A 17640-nucleotide genomic window follows, 5' to 3' on the forward strand; every position below is an offset into this window, starting at 1 on the left:
TTAACATGCACTAGACAGTCCCTGCTCAGAAGAGCTTCCAATCTAATTTGGATAGACAGGACTTATAGAGTTAGGGAGTTTCTTGCAGAGAGAATGTTAGGATGGACATAAGTTGAAAGCAGTCTTAAAAAATGGGCTTTTAGCTTAGATTTGAAAAATGAATGGTGAGCCAATGAAGTGACTTGAGGAGAGCCTGAAAGCAGTAGTTTTATCCTTTTTTAATGATTGTTTCAAACCTAAGCATATTCCTACAAAAATTACAGATGATGTGGGATGACGTAAAGAACAGACCAAAAAAATTTTGTTTAAAACCCTTACCTTGAAAAGTCGCTTGATGACGCCATCTAGCACATCCCATTTGGTTTTTCCGCTGACTCCAATAGATCCTATCAAATATGTCTGAGTCTTTTCACCCTTTGAAGAATAAAAACAATTGTTGTAAATGAATCAATCAAACATACTGAGCTAAGAATACCAGAGGTTCTCATGAAAAACACAGTACTGTTAATCAGATATTTGAACCACCTTTCTTGGACCACATCCCTTGTTGATGGAGACTATGATTTTTACACAATGCCTTTCTTTGTGGAAGGTTCCATCGCTGCCATCATCTAGTAAAATATCTATAAGACAAAAAAATGTATACAAAGAAATAGTCATTAATCCTAGAAATGAATGGGTCAATTTTCAGCCAGTGTGATCACTGGCTAAACTTAAATGTAATAATCCGTATAGGTAGGAAGGATGTGCATTTATTTGAAATGGCAGGGGAAAGTTTCATGTCGTTTTTAACCTGAAATTCTGTCAGCAGTGTATCATGGTTCAAACAGTACAGAGTATTGTTTAATTGTCTATACTATTTATCAATAGATGAACTATGCACGATTAGCTAATATTACAGCAGAAGAAAAAAAATGGAGAAATCTCATGAAGGAAATTAGAAAAGGACATCAAGAAGTTCAAGAAAGGAAAAACGATACTCTTCACAGAACACTTTAGCAAATAACCCCCCCCCCCCCTTTTTTTTTACTAAATCGCGATAGTGGTTATTAGTGAATGGTCATAAGACCATAAGAATTGACACTGCTGGGTCAGACCAGTGGTCCATCGTGCCCAGCAGTCCGCTCACACGGTGGCCTTTAGGTCAAAGACCAGTGTCCTAACTGATACTAGCCTTACCTGTGTACGTTCTGGCTCAGCAGAACTTGTCTAACTTCGTTTTGAATCCCTGGAGGTGGATTCCGCAATAACCTCCTCTGGGAGAGCATTCCAGGTGTCCACCACTCGTTGCATGAAGCAGAACTTCCTGATATTTGTCCTAGACATGTCCCCCCTTAGCTTCAGTCTATGTCCTCTTGTCCATGTTACAATGTCCAATGTGACACGGACAAGAAGACATGGACTGAAGCTAAGGGGGGACAAGTCCAGGACAAATATCAGGAAGTTCTGCTTCACGCAACGAGTGGTGGACACCTGGAATGCTCTCCCAGAGGAGGTTATTGCGGAATCCACCGTTCTAGGATTTAAAAGCAAACTAGATGCACATCTCCTTACGAGAGGCATAGAGGGATATGGGTGACTAAAATTACGCCAGGTGTACACCTGGCTGGGCCTCCGCCTATGTGGATCGCTGGACATGATGGACCGAAGGTCTGATCCGGAGAAGGCTGTTCTTATGTTTTCCGCTATAACAGCCTCCGGAAGAGCGTTCCAGTTTTCTACCACTCTTGAACTTCCTTACATTTGTACGGAATCTATCCCCTTTTAGCTTTAGAGAGTGCCCTCTCGTTCTCTCTACCTTGGAGAGAGTGAACAACCTGTCTTTATCTACTAAGTTTATTCCCTTCATTATCTTGAATGTTTTGATCATGTTTCTTCTAAGTCTCCTCTTTTCAAGGGAGAAGAGGCCCAGTTTCTCTAATCTCTCACTGTACGGCAACTCCTCCAGCCCCTTAACCATTTTAAGTCGCTCTTCTTTGGACCCGTTCGAGTAGTACTGTTTCCTTCTTCATGTACGGCGACCAGTGCTGGACGCAGTATTACAGGCGAGGGCATACCATGGCCCGGTACAGCGGCATGATAACCTTCTCCGATCTGTTTGTGATCCCCTTCTTAATCATTCCTAGCATTCTGTTCGCTCTTTTTGCCGCCGCTGCCACCCATTGCGCGGACGGCTTCATCAACTTGTCGACCAGTACTCCCAAGTCTCTCTTTCCTGGGGAGTCTTCTCCAAGTACCACACCGGACATCCTGTATTCGTGTATAACATTTTTGTTACCGACATGCATCACCTTACACTTATCCATGTTAAACCTCATTTGCCATGTCACGGCCCATTTCTCGAGCGTGTTTATGTCACGTTGCAGGATCTCGCAATCCTCCTGCGTCTTCACTACTCTGAATAACTTCATATCATCTGCAAATTTAATCACCTTACTCGTCGTACCAATTTCCAGGTCATTTAAAAATATATTGAAGAGCACGGGTCCAAGCACTGAAACCTGCGGCAATCCAGAAGAACTCTATGAGCATCAGGAGCAGCGCAAAGCATTCAGCATGGCTCCCCGCGCTAATAACTGCTATCACGGTTTAGTATAGGGGGTGGAAACATTTAGAGGGAATAGCAACATGGAGGAAACAGCAGACTAATCCCCCCCCCAACTTAGAACACAAAAGGGTGAACTTACAAATAATAAAAGAAAGACGAGTAAATGACAATACATAAATAACAATTATAGTATATGTATATAGATGGTATAAATAGGTAAGATTCACATATATTTAGCTCTTGTATTGTAACACCTTTCCTGAAGCTCATGCAAACCACTCAGAATTGACTCCCCAGTCATTAGTAGTGGTATAGAAGCTTCCAATAAACTTTATTTTGGCAGGACTTTCTGGTTGTTTAGAGGTTATTTGTTTTTTTTGTAATAAAATATAATACTTTAGGGTTTTGTCTACTTATGTGGGCTGCTGATGGGGACTTTCCTATCTAGTATATGGAGACCTTTTCCAATATGTGATTTTATTTAAAATTTTAAACTGCTTAGACTGCATTGTCTGTTAGGCATTCAGATTTACAGTTTCCTAAAATAAGCTAATATTAAGCTCTCTCAGATAGAACCAACTCTTTCAAGACCTGATGATAAAAAGGAGTGGCATTTTTTTACATTTTTTGACTGAATGTATTCAGTTAAAAAAAAAATCATTTGGTGTGTAATAAGTTTCCCAAAATAATTTTTTACAAAAAGAACACACTTGCAATTTAGAAAACACATTGGGATCGATATTTAGTGGCTTTGTGAAGGCACAAAAATATATGGATGTATGCACATTTTTATGTTTTCAGTCAAACTGACACAACTTTATGGGGATAAATTTATATAATTATTTATGCAGACATATGAAAAGTAAAGAAAATAAAAAAGAATGGATTTTGCATCAGCCAGCAAACAAAGCAATTTCAAAAGTAATGAAGTTGAAGAAAACTCAAGAGAGTAGACTGACTTCTATAGCAGGTCTGAGAAACTAGGATTCAATGCTCTCAAATGCTTGGCTATTCTAACATTACACTGGACAACAGAGAAGGATTTATGTATTCAAGAGTTAGTAGGGGTCATGTCCAGGGGTCCGGATGACTTTTCAAAACCTGGTACTTTGGGTTTTGAAAAGCCTCCTCAAATCACTTCGGGCAGAGAGAAGTCCACGCATGCATGGATGCCACACGATGAACTTGACATCGCGTGGCATCTGCACATGTGCGGAATTCCTCCTTGCATGACAAGAGCAGGCAGTGGGGAGCGGAGCTAGGGCAAGATTAGGGCACTACAGGGCGGGGATGGCTGGGCCTGGGGATGGGTCTAGGGGTTCAGATTTTCTGATTGGAAAACCTGGCAACCCTAAAAGTTGGTACTGTTGAGGTTCACATTAGCTTAATTGTAATGGCTGCTATGAGTATTAACATTCTTCTCTGCTAGTCTTCTTCTACAGATCATGAGAACTATTTCAGTAGAACCATCCTCACCAGTCAGCCTGGGGTGAGAATGAAACCATGACTTCCGAACTAGGTGCTCATACCTGATGTTAGCGAATCTGCAATGTCCAAAGCGTTCAAAGAAAGTCCTAGAGACTGGCGTGACGAGGAGCACGAGGAGCTGTTTGAAGATTCTACTGGAGGCCGAGCTGGCTTTACAGGGTTTCCGGTTTCTGCCTTGAGCCGGTCATTCTCAGCTTTCAAGATCTCAATTTCATTCTAAAAGATAAACCAAAGTCAAAATACTGGTTGATATGTCTCTGAAAGTACTTGGGAGATGGCTGTTAAGTTCTTTCTGTCCATAGGGTTGCTTCCTTTTCATAGAATGGAGAACCAGTGTAATGGTTAGAATGAGGAAAGCCAGGGTACAGATGCCACTCCTCTCACTTTTTGTGACCTTGGGTGAATCCTTTAACACTCTACGGCCTCAAGTACAAGCTTAGGTTGTATGCTCCATTTGGGCAGGGAAATATCTACAGTCAGTGGCATAGTAAACGGGGAGGGGGGGCAGTCCGCCCCAAGTGCCCATTCCTTCCCACATCTTCAACCCCCTCCTCCTCCCAACACTGTTCCTCTAGCTCTTCACTGGTATAAGCAGTATCTCCAATCTGCTGCTCAGGCCAGTGTCAGCTCTCCCTCTGATGTCACTTCCGGGTCCTGCACCTAGAAAGTGATGTCAGAGAGAGAGCCAATGTGGGCAGCAAGTTGGTGATGCTGCTTGCGCCAGGAAAGTTAAAGAGGTGCGGGGAAGGGAAGGGGCCCATGCGTGTGGTGGAGGGAGGAGAAGAGGGTGCCACTGCCTACTGTACTTGAATGCAACTCTCCTTCAGCATGGGTCTGGCAAAACTAAAAAATCCAAATGATGAGAAAAAAGAACTGCAGTTTGCCAAAAGAGCCTCTTATTTTCTTCATTTTGGAGGTATGAGGGCTGGGGGGAGGGTGCTCCTACCTTGGGTCAGGTGCTGCCGTGGCTGATTCAGCGATGAATCATCCTAGACCAGTGATGGCGAACCTATGGCACGCGTGCCAGCTGTGGCACGCGAAAGCCTTGCAGCTGGCACGCGGGAAGGTCCGCAATAGAGAGCTGCACGGGTCACGAGGATCCCGTGGGGATGCCTCCGAGGGTCGTGGGGTTCCTGCGGGGCTGGATGTACTAAGTCGCGCGGCTTTTCTCCCTACCTGCTCTGCTTACAGCACAGAGCCGAACAGAAGTCTTCCCGACGTCAGCGCTGACGTCGGACGGAGGGAGGGCTGACGTCGGGAAGACTTCCGTTCGGCTCTGTACTGCAGGCAGGGTAGGTAAGGAGGAGTAGCCTCGCGGCTCGAATGGCTACCAAGGGAGGGGGGGGCGGTCCGCCCCGCCCCGCCCCATCCCGTGTGCAGCACAGCCGGCCAGGTCCCCTTACTTTTGTGGCGCTAACCCGACCGACCAACAACAGCCCTGGTCCCAACAAACCTCCCTGCCCTTAACCGCGAATCTAAATTACCTTCTTACAGCAGCTGACGCTGACGCTGAAAGGAAATGGGGAAGAGAGAGTGGGGAGAAGACGCTGGCAGGGAAGAAGACAGAGATGCCAGACTATGGGGGGAGCGGAGGGAATAAGATGGGTGCCAGACCAATTTGGAAGGGGGGAGAAAGGGAGAGGCACATTAACAGAGCAAATGGAAGACGCAGAAGGAAGAGAGACAGTGGATGGAAGGAACTGAATGAGAACATGAGGAAAGCAGAAACCAGGCAACAAAGGTAGGGAAAGAATTCTATTTCTTTTTTTCTTTTTTTTTTGCTTCAGGATACAGTAGTATATTAGTTGTGTTGATAAAAATTTATAAACAAAAGAGGCTCTGGTAGAAACTCGTTTACAAAGTGTGTATTCTTCCCAATTAATATTTCCAAATTAATAAAGTCTTTTTGCTTATTTGTAAATGGGTTTCTACCAGAGCCTTTAATTCAGTAGCATAATTAAATGAAATAACTATTTCTGAAGTTTATAGGGACGGGCGGGGACGGAGGGGATTCTTCACAGGGACGGGCGGGGACGGAGGACATTCCTCATGGGGACGGGTGGGGACGGAGGGATTCCTCACGGGGACGGGTGGGATTCCTCACGGGGACGGGTGAGACTTTGGCGGGGAAGGGTGGGATTTCTGTCCCCGCGCAACTCTCTAGTCCGCAATTAAGATATGCGGCGCGGCGGGAGGCGAGTGTGCCGGTGTCTGCTTTGCAGCTCACCTGGCAACAGGGCCGGACTGGCCATTGGGAGGACCGGGCATTGTCCCGGTGGGCTGCAGCCCATCCTCCTGTGCAGGCTGCAGTCCTGTGAGTGGATGTTTAGCCTGCCTGTCTTCCCCTTAGTATCCTATGAGCCAGGCAGTGTGTGAGGGGGAAGTGGGGGGAGGAAGAGAAGCTTCACACTGAGTCTGTCACAGGAACTCAGTGAGGCTGTAATGTGACTCCACATGTGACATCTGTAATCAGGAACAGTTCCTAGTGCTCCCATGCTAGAGAGGTGAGGATATGGGGGGATGTTAATGTGTCTAATAATGTGCTCCTCTGTAAAAACCTCTGTATCTTCCATGGGGGACATGCTAAATTCAAGGAAATAAAAAAGCTGCTTATGATGATTGCATAGAGAAGTTCAGTAAGCTGAGAGGAGGGTTGGGCTCTCTGTGAACAACCAACACACTAATCCTCTGCGCTGTACCTTATGGAAAACTCAATATAGCAAAAAACAGTAAAGTGTATATGTGGCCCTTCACAGTGCTTTTGTAAACATCATAATAAAATAAAGGCTCCAATAATGAAAAATAAAAGTCCTTTTCCCATACACTCAGGTTGCACAAGTCCGGTTTTCACCCGGACAGTATATTTTTTGACCAAAACGGATGTCTACAATTAGTAAAATTCCCCAATCACATATTTTTTTATGGGGACGGATTTGTATACAGCACTTCATTAGATTTTTTTAATTATACAAATTTTATCTTTTTGTAGACTTGAAGTCTTGAACAAAGAAAATGAGTACAGCAAAAAAAGCAAAAACAGATAGTGGAAGACCATTCCAAGAGGCCTGGACAGAGACATATGGAGTGATTGAACGCAGTGGGAAAGCATTGTGTATTATGTGTAATGAAAGTGTTGTGTCTCGCACATCAAGTGTCAAACGTCACTTTGAGACCAACCATAACAGTGTTGCTGAACTTGGTTTAGCTCAAAGAAAAGAGTTCCTTGTAGGAAAATTAAAGAAATATCACTCCCAGTTTCTTAGTTTTAGCAACTATCTTTCAAAAACTAATCATCTTACAGTTGCCAGCTTTCAAATTTCACTGTGCATGGCAAAACATGGTAAGCCCCTCTCTGATGGAGATTTTATCAAAAAGGCAATTTTGGCTGGGAGTAATTCACTCTTCAATGATTTCCAAAACAAGGATAAAATTGTGCAGCGCATCTCTGAGATGCCGCTAAGCAGAAATACTGCAAAAGATAGGGTTCTGCGAATGGCTGCTGATGTTAGTCAACAGCTTACTTGCGACTTACAAAAAGCACCCTTCTACTCCATGTGCTTGGATGAAAGTACAGATATTACTAACCATGCAAGACTAGCGCTCATTTTGCGTTATGCTACTGGTGACATCATGAGAGAAGAGCTGGTAAAACTGCTGTCTTTGCCTGGAAGAACACAAGGGATAGATATCCACAATGCTGTGATGGAGGCTTTTTCATCACTAGACATAAGTCCAGAAAAAGTGGTTTCAGTTACTAGCGATGGAGCACCTAGCATGGTGGGGACAACATCAGGATTCACTCATTTCTTTGCTAAGGAAGCAAAACATCCACTGATTCAATTTCACTGCATAATACATCAAGAGGCTCTCTGCGCCAAAGAAAGCAGCAAAAAACTTGACGATGTCTTCAAAGATGTAACAAAAATGGTGAACTTCATCATGGCGCGTGCTCTTAATTTTTGACAATTTCAAGCCCTTCCTGATGAGGTTCAGGCACAATATAACACTTTACTGATGTACAATAATGTCCGGTGGCTGAGCAGAGGACGAGTATTAGAGAGATTTGTGGCCTGCTTGGAAGAAGTTAGGCTATTTATGAACGAAAAGGGGGAAGACTATCCTCAACTCACCAACATGGCCTGGCTTACCAACCTCATGTTCTTTACAGATTTTACTAACCACTTTAATGTACTAAACAAAAAATTACAAGGCATGGAAAAAACAGCAGAAAGCATGTTTAGTGACATCAAAGCTTTTGAGACAAAATTGCATGTTTTTGAAAAAGACCTTGAGAGTGGACAGCTAAAATATTTTCCCAACCTAAAAATACATTTGGATAATTCTACAATATTTGTGGACAGTCATAAAAAACACCAGGAAATCCACAAAGCATATTCCACCATTGTAGCCGAAGCAAAGGAGAATTTTAGTAAAAGATTTTCTCAGTTCCGTAAGATGGAGACAACCCTTTCATTTATAACTTCCCCAGAAAAGTCCACATTTGAAGATCTTGATCTTTCCTGCTTACAGTGATTGGATATTCAAAATTTGGAAATGGAGCTACTGGAATTTCAAGAAAGCTCTATCTGGAAAAGTAAATTCAATGATCTGCGTGCGGCTCTTGAACGTATTGAGTGTGAAAGGGTGACAAATGAAATCACTGCTAGCAGTTCTGAAAATGAAATCCTAAAAGCGTGGAATTCTCTGCCAGACAATTTTAAGTCCATGAAAGCACTTGGGATTTCTCTTCTTACTTTGTTTGGGTCATCCTATGCTTGTGAGCAGCTGTTTTCGGCTTTGAATCATATAAAATCTGATGCTAGAAACAGATTAACGGATGACATGAGTGCTGCATGTGTTGCTCTGAAATTAACGCACTATGAGCCAAGGTTTGACAAGTTATCAGCATGCATGCAACAACAAAAATCACATTATTTTTTTTCAGAGCATGCCCAATGCATATGTTTACATGAAGCAGTGTTTTCAGTTTGCAGTTAAGACACTTTCTAAGTTATTTAAATATTATTTAAAGATGTTATTTAAAAAAGGGACTTTACATGGCCCTGTTGTATTCCAATCTGGAATTTCCAATAAAAACGGTTGGTTTCATTGAAAGCTCTTTTGTTTTCTTTACATCATATTATTAGAAATGTAATGATTTAACTATTTTCTAATTTGATTGTAAATTTTACAAAAAAACATGTATAGACTCTTTGGGAATACACACCGAGTCTTGACACAGTTAACAGTTTTAAGAAGTTTATCTTTTTTTTTTACTCAGGATACATTTGACATGTTATGTGAATAATACATTTAAAATATATTATGTAACTGAATCAAATTCTTCCTAAATTCATTAAATTGAATGAAATCATTAAAACATTATAAATTGCCAATAAATTGAAATGAAAACCAAAGGATTGTGAATCAAACTGATTCTCTGACAATACAAAGATTCCAACCTTTAAAAATGACGTTACATAGTTCAGGCAACTTTATAAAGAGTTTTTAGATACTAAAATCTTGTTATTAAGGTTTAATTGACGTGCTGGCACTTTGAGGAAATTCTTTGGTTTTGTGCGGCAGTTTGGGCACTCGGACTCAAAAAGGTTAGCCATCACTGTCCTAGACCCTCTCTATAAATCTAGGGCCTCATAGCCAGCAGTCTGACCTACACAGATAGGCTGGCTTTGTTTTGGTTTTTTAAATAGCTATCGTCTGACCTGCATGCGGTTCATAGCTTCTCGGATCTGGTCCAGATGATGGGCTGAACTCAGGGCCTCTAGGCGAATGTCAGTCAGCTTTAGTTCCTTCTCCCGTAGCTCACCTTTCAGCTGAAGGATCACCTCCGCCTCAGCTTCTGTGCACTCACAGATCCTAAGGTACAGGGAATAGAAAGGATGCTTAAGAAAATAGGACGATTTACTTTACAGAACTTAAGTGGAGATTAAATTCTCAATGCCAGCAACACACTATTAATTTTCAATGCAGAGAAGACACAGGAATTGGAAAAGAAAATATATTCCTTTAGAAAAGCCAAACACAGTACACAATCAGTTAATGCAGTGTATCCTCTAAACCTATTTAATATTTGAATGCAATACATTTTACAAGAGCTGGATTTTATCACTTTCTGTCTTTCATTTCAGTGGCTCCATTGCAGTGGTATAGCAGGCAATGCTGAATTCAGGGTGCTTATATTTCCTGTTCAAATGTAGATATATCCTAATAATTCTTCTTAATGCTAATTTATTTGCGTTTCCTATCTACATTTCCTACTCACAAGCATCAACTTGAGTAACCCTAACGTATCTTAATACACATGGCCTAAAAAACGACCCCTCACATGATGCACAAGGGCTGTCAAAGTTTTTATGCAGTCTTTCGTGAACTTCCGCAAATGTTTTAGCTAGTTATCACCAAGGCTGAACAATGCTGAAACTCTAAAAAAAACAAACAGAAAAGCTTTATTTCTGCAGGGAAAACAGTGATCTGGAAATATTCATCCCAAAACTGGCATCTATTGAGCAAAAACCTGAAAGTGTAAAATTTATTGCTTCAACGTGGGTGAGTTCATTTAAATTTGGAGGGGTACCTACAGTTATGTTGATTATCGCTGTTAAATTATTAAGGATGTGAAGTAAATTATACATTAAAAGCCCGAGTATCCAAGTGTCAGTTGAATGGGAAAAGAGAATGGAAAAGCTAGATGTTGTGACAGAGACACAAAGTGCCCCGCGCACTAGCCGCTACCGCATCCTTTTGAGCAGGTGGTACTTTTTTGGGTAGCGCGTGCTAATCTGGTACATGCGCTAAAAATGCTAGCGCACCTTTGTAAACGGAACCCAAAGTTATATGTTTCAGTGGCAAGGTTAAAAGGTTTGATTCTTGGACTTGTTCTTTTTTACACTTTTGTAAGAAATTGTAAAGGGCTGTCTGGTAAGGTTTGCCTCTTTGTAGATGATATCAAAATTCTCAGCATGTTATAAATCAAAATAATAGCAACAATAATGATGGACTGGAAAACAGCATCATTAGTCTGAGATTTTTGGCTGCCTAGCACATGGATACGTTTGCTTCCTGCTATATGGATATACTGCATTTTCTCTAATAATCTCCTGGGCCGGGCGATTATTAGAAAGACCAGGTCTTCTAAAGTCCAGGGCTGGCAATTATTACAACATAAGAACATAATAGCCTTACTGGGTCAGACCAATGGTCCATCAAACCCAGTAGCCCATTCTCACGGTGGCTGATCCAGGTCACTAATAGCTGGCCAAAACCCAAGGAGTAGTAACATTCCATTCAGAATCCTAAAGAATAGCAAGATTCTGGAATCTCAAAGAGCAACATAAGATTTGGAACCACAAAGAGTAGCAATATTTCATCCTACCGATCCAGGGCAAGCAATGGCTTCCCCCATGTCTTTCTCAATAACAGGCTATGGTCTTTTTCTCCAGGAAATTGTTCAAACCTTTCTTAAAACCAGCTACGCTATCCGCTCTTATCACAACCTGTGGCAATGCGTTCCAGAGCTTAATTATTCTCTGAATGAAAAAATATTTCCTCCTATTGGTTTTAAAAGTATTTCCCTGTACCTTCATCGAGTGTCCCTTATTCTTCGTAATTTTTGATGGAGTGAAAAATCGATCCATTTGTACCCATTCTACTCCACTCAGGATTTTGAAAATATTATTTCTTCCTTCCGGCTCTCCTCTCATGATGGCCACCATTTCTGTCTTCCATCCTAGGTGTCATCGTAGACAATATGTTGAAATCTTCCATTCAATGTGCGGTGGCAGCCAAAAGAGCAAACAAGATGCTAGGAATTATTAGAAAAGAGATGGTAAATAAGACTAAAAATGTTATAATGCCTTTGTATCACTCCACGGTGCAACCTCACCTTGAGTATTGCATTCAATTTTGTTTGTCTAACCTCAAAAAAATTATAGCAGAATTAGAAGAGTGACCAAGATGATAAAGGGGACTGAACTCCTCTCAAATGAGGAAAGACTAAAGAGGTTAGGGCTGTTCAGCTGAGGGGAGAAATGATTGAAGTCTATAAAATCCTGAGAAGTGTAGAATGAGTAAAAGTGAATTGATTTTTTTACTCCATCAAAAATTACAAAGACTAGGGGACACTCGATGAAGTTATAGGAAATACTTTTAAAACTAATAAAAGGGAATATTTTTTCACTCAGAGAATAGTTAAGCTCCAGAATGTGTTGCCAGTGGATGTGGTAAGAGCACTTAACATACCTGGTTTTAAAAAAGGTTTGGACAAGTTCTTGGAGGAAAAGTCCATAGTCTGCTATTGAGACAGATATGGAGGAAGCCACTGCTTGACCTGGATCAGTAGCATGGAATGTTGCTACTTTTTGGGATTCCGGAATCTTGCTGGTCTTTGGGATTCTGTATGGAATGTTGCTACTATTTGGGTTTCGGCCAGGTATTTGTGACCTGGATTAGCCACTGTGGAAAACAGGATATTGGGCTAGATGGACCATTGGTCTGACTCAGTATGGCTATTCTTATAATAATAATCAATTTATATATCGCAGGGCCGTAAAGTTCTATGCGGTTTACAAAAAATAAAAAAATACAATTAGGAGAAGAAATTAGATAACCAAGCAATTAGAAATAATACTTTAATGATCTAGATGGTTCATCAGATTTACAATATCCATGCCAGTTAGTTGCCTAAGTGTTTCAAGAACAAATATGTCTTTAAATGTCTCCTAAATTCCACATAGGAATCAGAAAGCATAATCAGATGTTCCAGGTCCTTACCCCATAATGCTGCTTAATATGACAGAAAATATTGATGATGCTTTTAACATTTGCAGCCTCTAACACAGTGTATCTCAAATTGTGTGCCTCCTGAGATTTCAAGTGTGCAGGAGCACACTGAGGAGGAAGAGAGGCCCCTGCCAACTGACTTCCCTATGCAGTACAGCACCAGTGCTGCCCGATTTGACGAAGGCCTGTATGTTTCCCCTTTCTCTCTAGCGTCCTCCGGCTTCCCCCCTGGCCTCACCTTTAAAGCTAATTACAGCAACCTGATTTTATTTTCAATAAGTGATTGAAATGTGTCAGTTTTGAGAATTTATATCTGCTGTGTATATTGTGTGTATATGAAAAATGAATGGAAAAAAAATTGCATTACAATTAGTAAATGGGATGGGATTTGGGGTAAAGCTTGGGTGGGCCTAGGGAGGTCTTTAGTTGGGGTACTCAGTTGATATTTGTTAGATTTAGGGGGTACTTAGCTTGAAGTAGTTGAGAAACACTGCTGTAGGCAATCAGATGGCGCCAGTGCCTCTCCTCTCCAGCCCTCTTCCCTGCTGGCACCCCCTACTGGCGTCTCAGGGCCCATCTAGAGGGTCTCTGCCACATGCACAGATGTCAACGTGATGATGTCATGCATATGCGTGATGTCATCACGGCGACGTGCACTTCTGGGTGCCTCAAGCCATGGCCACTACCTTTAGTGTGCCCCGGCTCAAGAAAGTTTGAGAGACACTGCTCTAACAGGCGGAAAAACAAAATTCAAATGAGAATTTCTCCTATATTTATTGGTTGCAAAAGAGAGGAGCTCAATTATATATTTAAGAGATAGACCAAACAGAGCCTTGAACCAAAAGCAACCAAACTTGAACTTCACCTGCATTTCCATGTTTTTATGCCTCCTGCAGTAACTAGCCTTGCACTCCATCCTCCACCCCCCTTCCCCAGACCACCAGATCTCTCCTCTTACCTCATTCTTGAGATTATGGTGCTGGGCTGGGGCAAGGTCTTGAGTATCTGCACAAGCTCAAGGCCCCAAGTATGCGTGCATGCTCAAAGCCTTCAATATACGCAGATCCTGAAGGCCCTGCAATGACCGAGCACATAACCTTGAGATCAGGTGAGAAGACAGATCTAGTCATCTGAGGAGGAGCTGAAGGGTGGAGGAGAGAAGTACCAAGGGGAGGGGTGAGCGATTGAGGGAATTTTGGTTTTAAAACCAAATGTTATGATGTTTTGGGGTCCTTGAAGCAGGGGGTAGGTGATTATTAGAGAGAATACGGGATGTTCCCTTTTCTTATACACCTCTAGGTTTTATAAAAAGGCAAAATGCCCACTTAATCAGTCACTTTAATCAATGAATTCAGTTTATCAGTACATGTGCTTCTGATTTTTCCATTGAATTGTCCTGGACCCCATAAATAACACACAGAGCAATGTTGAATACATTCCAGGGGATGCACAAATCCTATTTTTCCATGCAGCTAATTCAACCTTTCCATGTTTATTTTACTTTTAACATGATAATGCATGTATTGTTTGGCCTGTATTGCATTTCACTATAATTTTCTTTCATTTGTTCTGCAAAAAGTTTCTTTTTTTTTAATTCAAACCCCATATTATAAAGGGCACAGAAAAGATTTTCAGATGTCTGTGACCCATTCCTAGTTATGTAATTACATGCATCACAATCAAAAATGGGTAGTAGGAAAAATAACAGCCAGATAAAACAGCTCCAAAAGGGGCTCACCTACCATATTTATTAACAATTTATCATAGCCATTCAATAAGAGCAAAATCGGAGAGTAGGAAAAGCCTCAGTTTTTCAACGGGAATCATATACCCCCCTTTTACTAAATCACAATAGCGGTTTTTAGTGTAGGGAGCTGCGCTGAATCCAACGCTCATAAGAACTCTATGAGTGTCGGGAGCAGCGCAAAGCATTCAGAGTGGCTCCCTGTGCTAAAAACTACAATTGCGGTTTAGTAAAAAGGGGGGATAGAGCAGAGGTCTCCAAACTTTTGGCCACAAAGGCCACATTGGATACTTCAGCATTTTTCAGTGGGCCGTAATTAAAAAAAAAAAAAGATAAATAAACTTCAGATATATGAATTTAATTGAAAGCAGAAAATTTTCTAAACTAGTTACATAGTAAGTGAGATTAAATTATCATATATTAATGATGACACACTACCAGCAAATTCTAATATTTTCATCACAAATTATAATAAAACCATTAATGTGAATGATGGAACTGTTTTTGTGTTTTTAAAATCTTATTACACTGAGGTTCAAATTTTGAAACGCTAATTACAAGTACCAATTCAATTTAAAAATTAGTCAAAGCATCAGAGCTACCTACAATGCCACGAATTGACACTGTTGATCAAGGCCAAACAAATACCGCAAAGTATACAATTACGATTCAGAATTAAATAAAGTTATGAATAATATTAACATAGGGGATTTAGCACTTGCTGATTTAGCGCTTGTTGATTTAGCACACGCTAAATCCATAGAATATAAATTGCTTAGCGCACCTTAATAAAAGGACCCCATAATATGGAATATTTTGAATACAATTTTAATAAATGCATTTGAAATCTATCAACATTCTGTTTTGTTTTTGTGGATTTTCATTGAAAAATTAGTCCAATTGGTGCATTTCCGCATAAGTCTTCTGCAGGCCGGATAAAATCATATCGGGCCATATTTTAGAGACCCCTGATATAGAGAAAGTCTGCAAACTCCATTTCTCAATCACTGGCATTAAAAAACTACCCTGTGGTTGCTCAAAATTACAGGATACTTTCAAACAATTTCAGACTCTTCAGACAAAACAGATCAATCTTCTCACAATTTTCAAACTTATTTGCTGTGTGAATCAAATTTTCAAAAAAAGTATCAAAAAATGTTTATATTTATTTATTTATTTTCTTTATTTATAAATATACATAAAGCAGTATATATAACGTGACCATTTATTTTTTTCATCAAATATTCAGTCCTGCCCCCAACCCCACCCTAGCCACACCCCTAATCCCGCCCTATCCCCACTCCAGCTCCGCCCCCAATTTCTTCCATTCATTTTTCATGTACACATAATATCTTGTTAATTCATAATGGTAACCATAAAAAATTTTAAAACCACAAAGCACACTATACGCAGAGAAAATGTTAATTATAATTTATATTTGGGAGGTTTTCAAAGATGTCAAGGCAGATGACTTTAAAATATGCAATGTCACCTCAGTAACTATAGAAAAATAGACAAATATAGTTCAAAATATAGACAGCAGATATAAATTCTCAAAACTGACACATTTTGATCACTAAATTGAAAATAAAATCATTTTTCCTACCTTTGCTGTCTGGTGATTTCATGAGTCTCTGGTTGCGTTTCCTTCTGACTGTGCATCCTTTCTTTCATTTCTTTCTTTCTGCACTCAGGCCCAACAATTGTCCCTTTCTATTCCCTCCCTTCTTCCTTCCTATGCCCTCAGTGCCTCCTTCCTATGTCCTTAGTGCCCCCAGTGCCTCCTTCCTATTTCCTTAGTGCCCCTTCCTATATCCTTAGTGTCCTCGGTGCCTCCTTCCTATGTCCCCCTCACTGCCTTCCAGCCTTTGTCTCCACCCCCTCCCCTATGCTCTGGCATCTCTCTCTTCTCCTTTCCTTCCTTCCCACTCCACCCCATGGTCTGGCATCTCTATCTCCTTCCCATCTCTCTCCTCTCCTTCCATCTCCCCCTCCCACTCCATTAACTGGCATCTCTTCTTCCTTTCTCTCCTTCCTTCCTCCTGGTCTGGCATCTGTCTCCTCCCCCTCCCCCCATATACCCTGACATCTCCCTCCCACCATGATCTGTTAGCTCCTTTCCTTTCTCTCCCATGGTCTTGGCATCTCTTTCCTCTCCTCTCCCTTCCCTAGTCTTCCTTCTCCTCTCTCTCTCCCCAATTGGGTGCAGCAGCAGCACTTCTCTTCCCCTATCCCTTCCCCAATTGGGTGCAGCAGCAGCAGCAGCAGCTTTTCTCTTCTCCCCTCCCCCCCTTCAGTGCAGCAGCAGCATTTCTCTTCCCATCCCTCCCATCGGCAGAGTCGCAAGCTTCCCTCCATCGCTGACCTATCTTCTATAGGTCAGCGACGGAGGGAAGCTTACTACTTGCTGCATTTCCTTGCTTCGGGTCTTCCTTGTTACCTGGTCCTGCCTTCACGGAAACAAAAAGTAGGCAGGACCCGGCAGCGAGGAAGGCCCGAAGCAAGTTGTTAAGCTTCCCTACGTCGCTGCCCGTAGCGAACTCCTGCTCCGGGGCTCAAACGTGTGCATGCCGGCCTCCCTTCTCTTCTCCTCCCCCTCCCCCCACCCGGGACATAATTTCCGGTTTCGGAGGGAAGAGAAGGGAAGCCGGCACACAAACATTAGAGCCCCAGAGCATGGGTTCAATTTGCATGCTGGAGTCAGCCTGGGAAGGAGCATCGGCGGCAGCAGCAGAATTAGCAGAAATCGGCGCTGGAGAGACCGTCCCATTGTCCCTGCACACAGCTTCAGGACGCTGTCCCTGAAAACGGGACATTTCAGCATCCCAAAGCAGTGGCTCGGGACAACGGGACGGTCAGTCCAATAATGGGACGGTCCCGTTGAAAACGGGACGTTGGTCACCTTAAGTATGTATATATATATATATATATATATATATATAAGGAAAAGAGAGATTTAACATATTAAATGAAAGAAAAAGGAAAGATCAAATGGCCAATCTGGCCAAATAACATTAAATATACTGTATTTTTCGCTCCATAAGACGCACTTTTTCCACCC

General features: G+C 41.7%; 1 protein-coding gene across 7 annotated transcripts in view; it reads right to left on the minus strand.

The window, feature by feature from the left end:
- The window catches only part of NAV3 (neuron navigator 3), a 673864-nt gene that overhangs the window by 37034 nt on the left and 619190 nt on the right, over positions 1-17640 (minus strand). For all 7 annotated transcript variants that reach the window (XM_033951509.1, XM_033951507.1, XM_033951508.1 and 4 more), the window contains 4 exons: positions 9760-9913; positions 4078-4252; positions 526-623; positions 319-414 (listed from right to left, as the gene is read on the minus strand). In XM_033951509.1, coding sequence (XP_033807400.1) covers positions 319-414; positions 526-623; positions 4078-4252; positions 9760-9913 — 523 coding nt within the window. The remainder of the gene's footprint in view (positions 1-318; positions 415-525; positions 624-4077; positions 4253-9759; positions 9914-17640) is intronic.

The sequence above is a fragment of the Geotrypetes seraphini genome, chromosome 7 (assembly GCF_902459505.1).
Source record: "Geotrypetes seraphini chromosome 7, aGeoSer1.1, whole genome shotgun sequence".
Taxonomy (NCBI): Eukaryota; Metazoa; Chordata; class Amphibia; order Gymnophiona; family Dermophiidae; genus Geotrypetes; species Geotrypetes seraphini.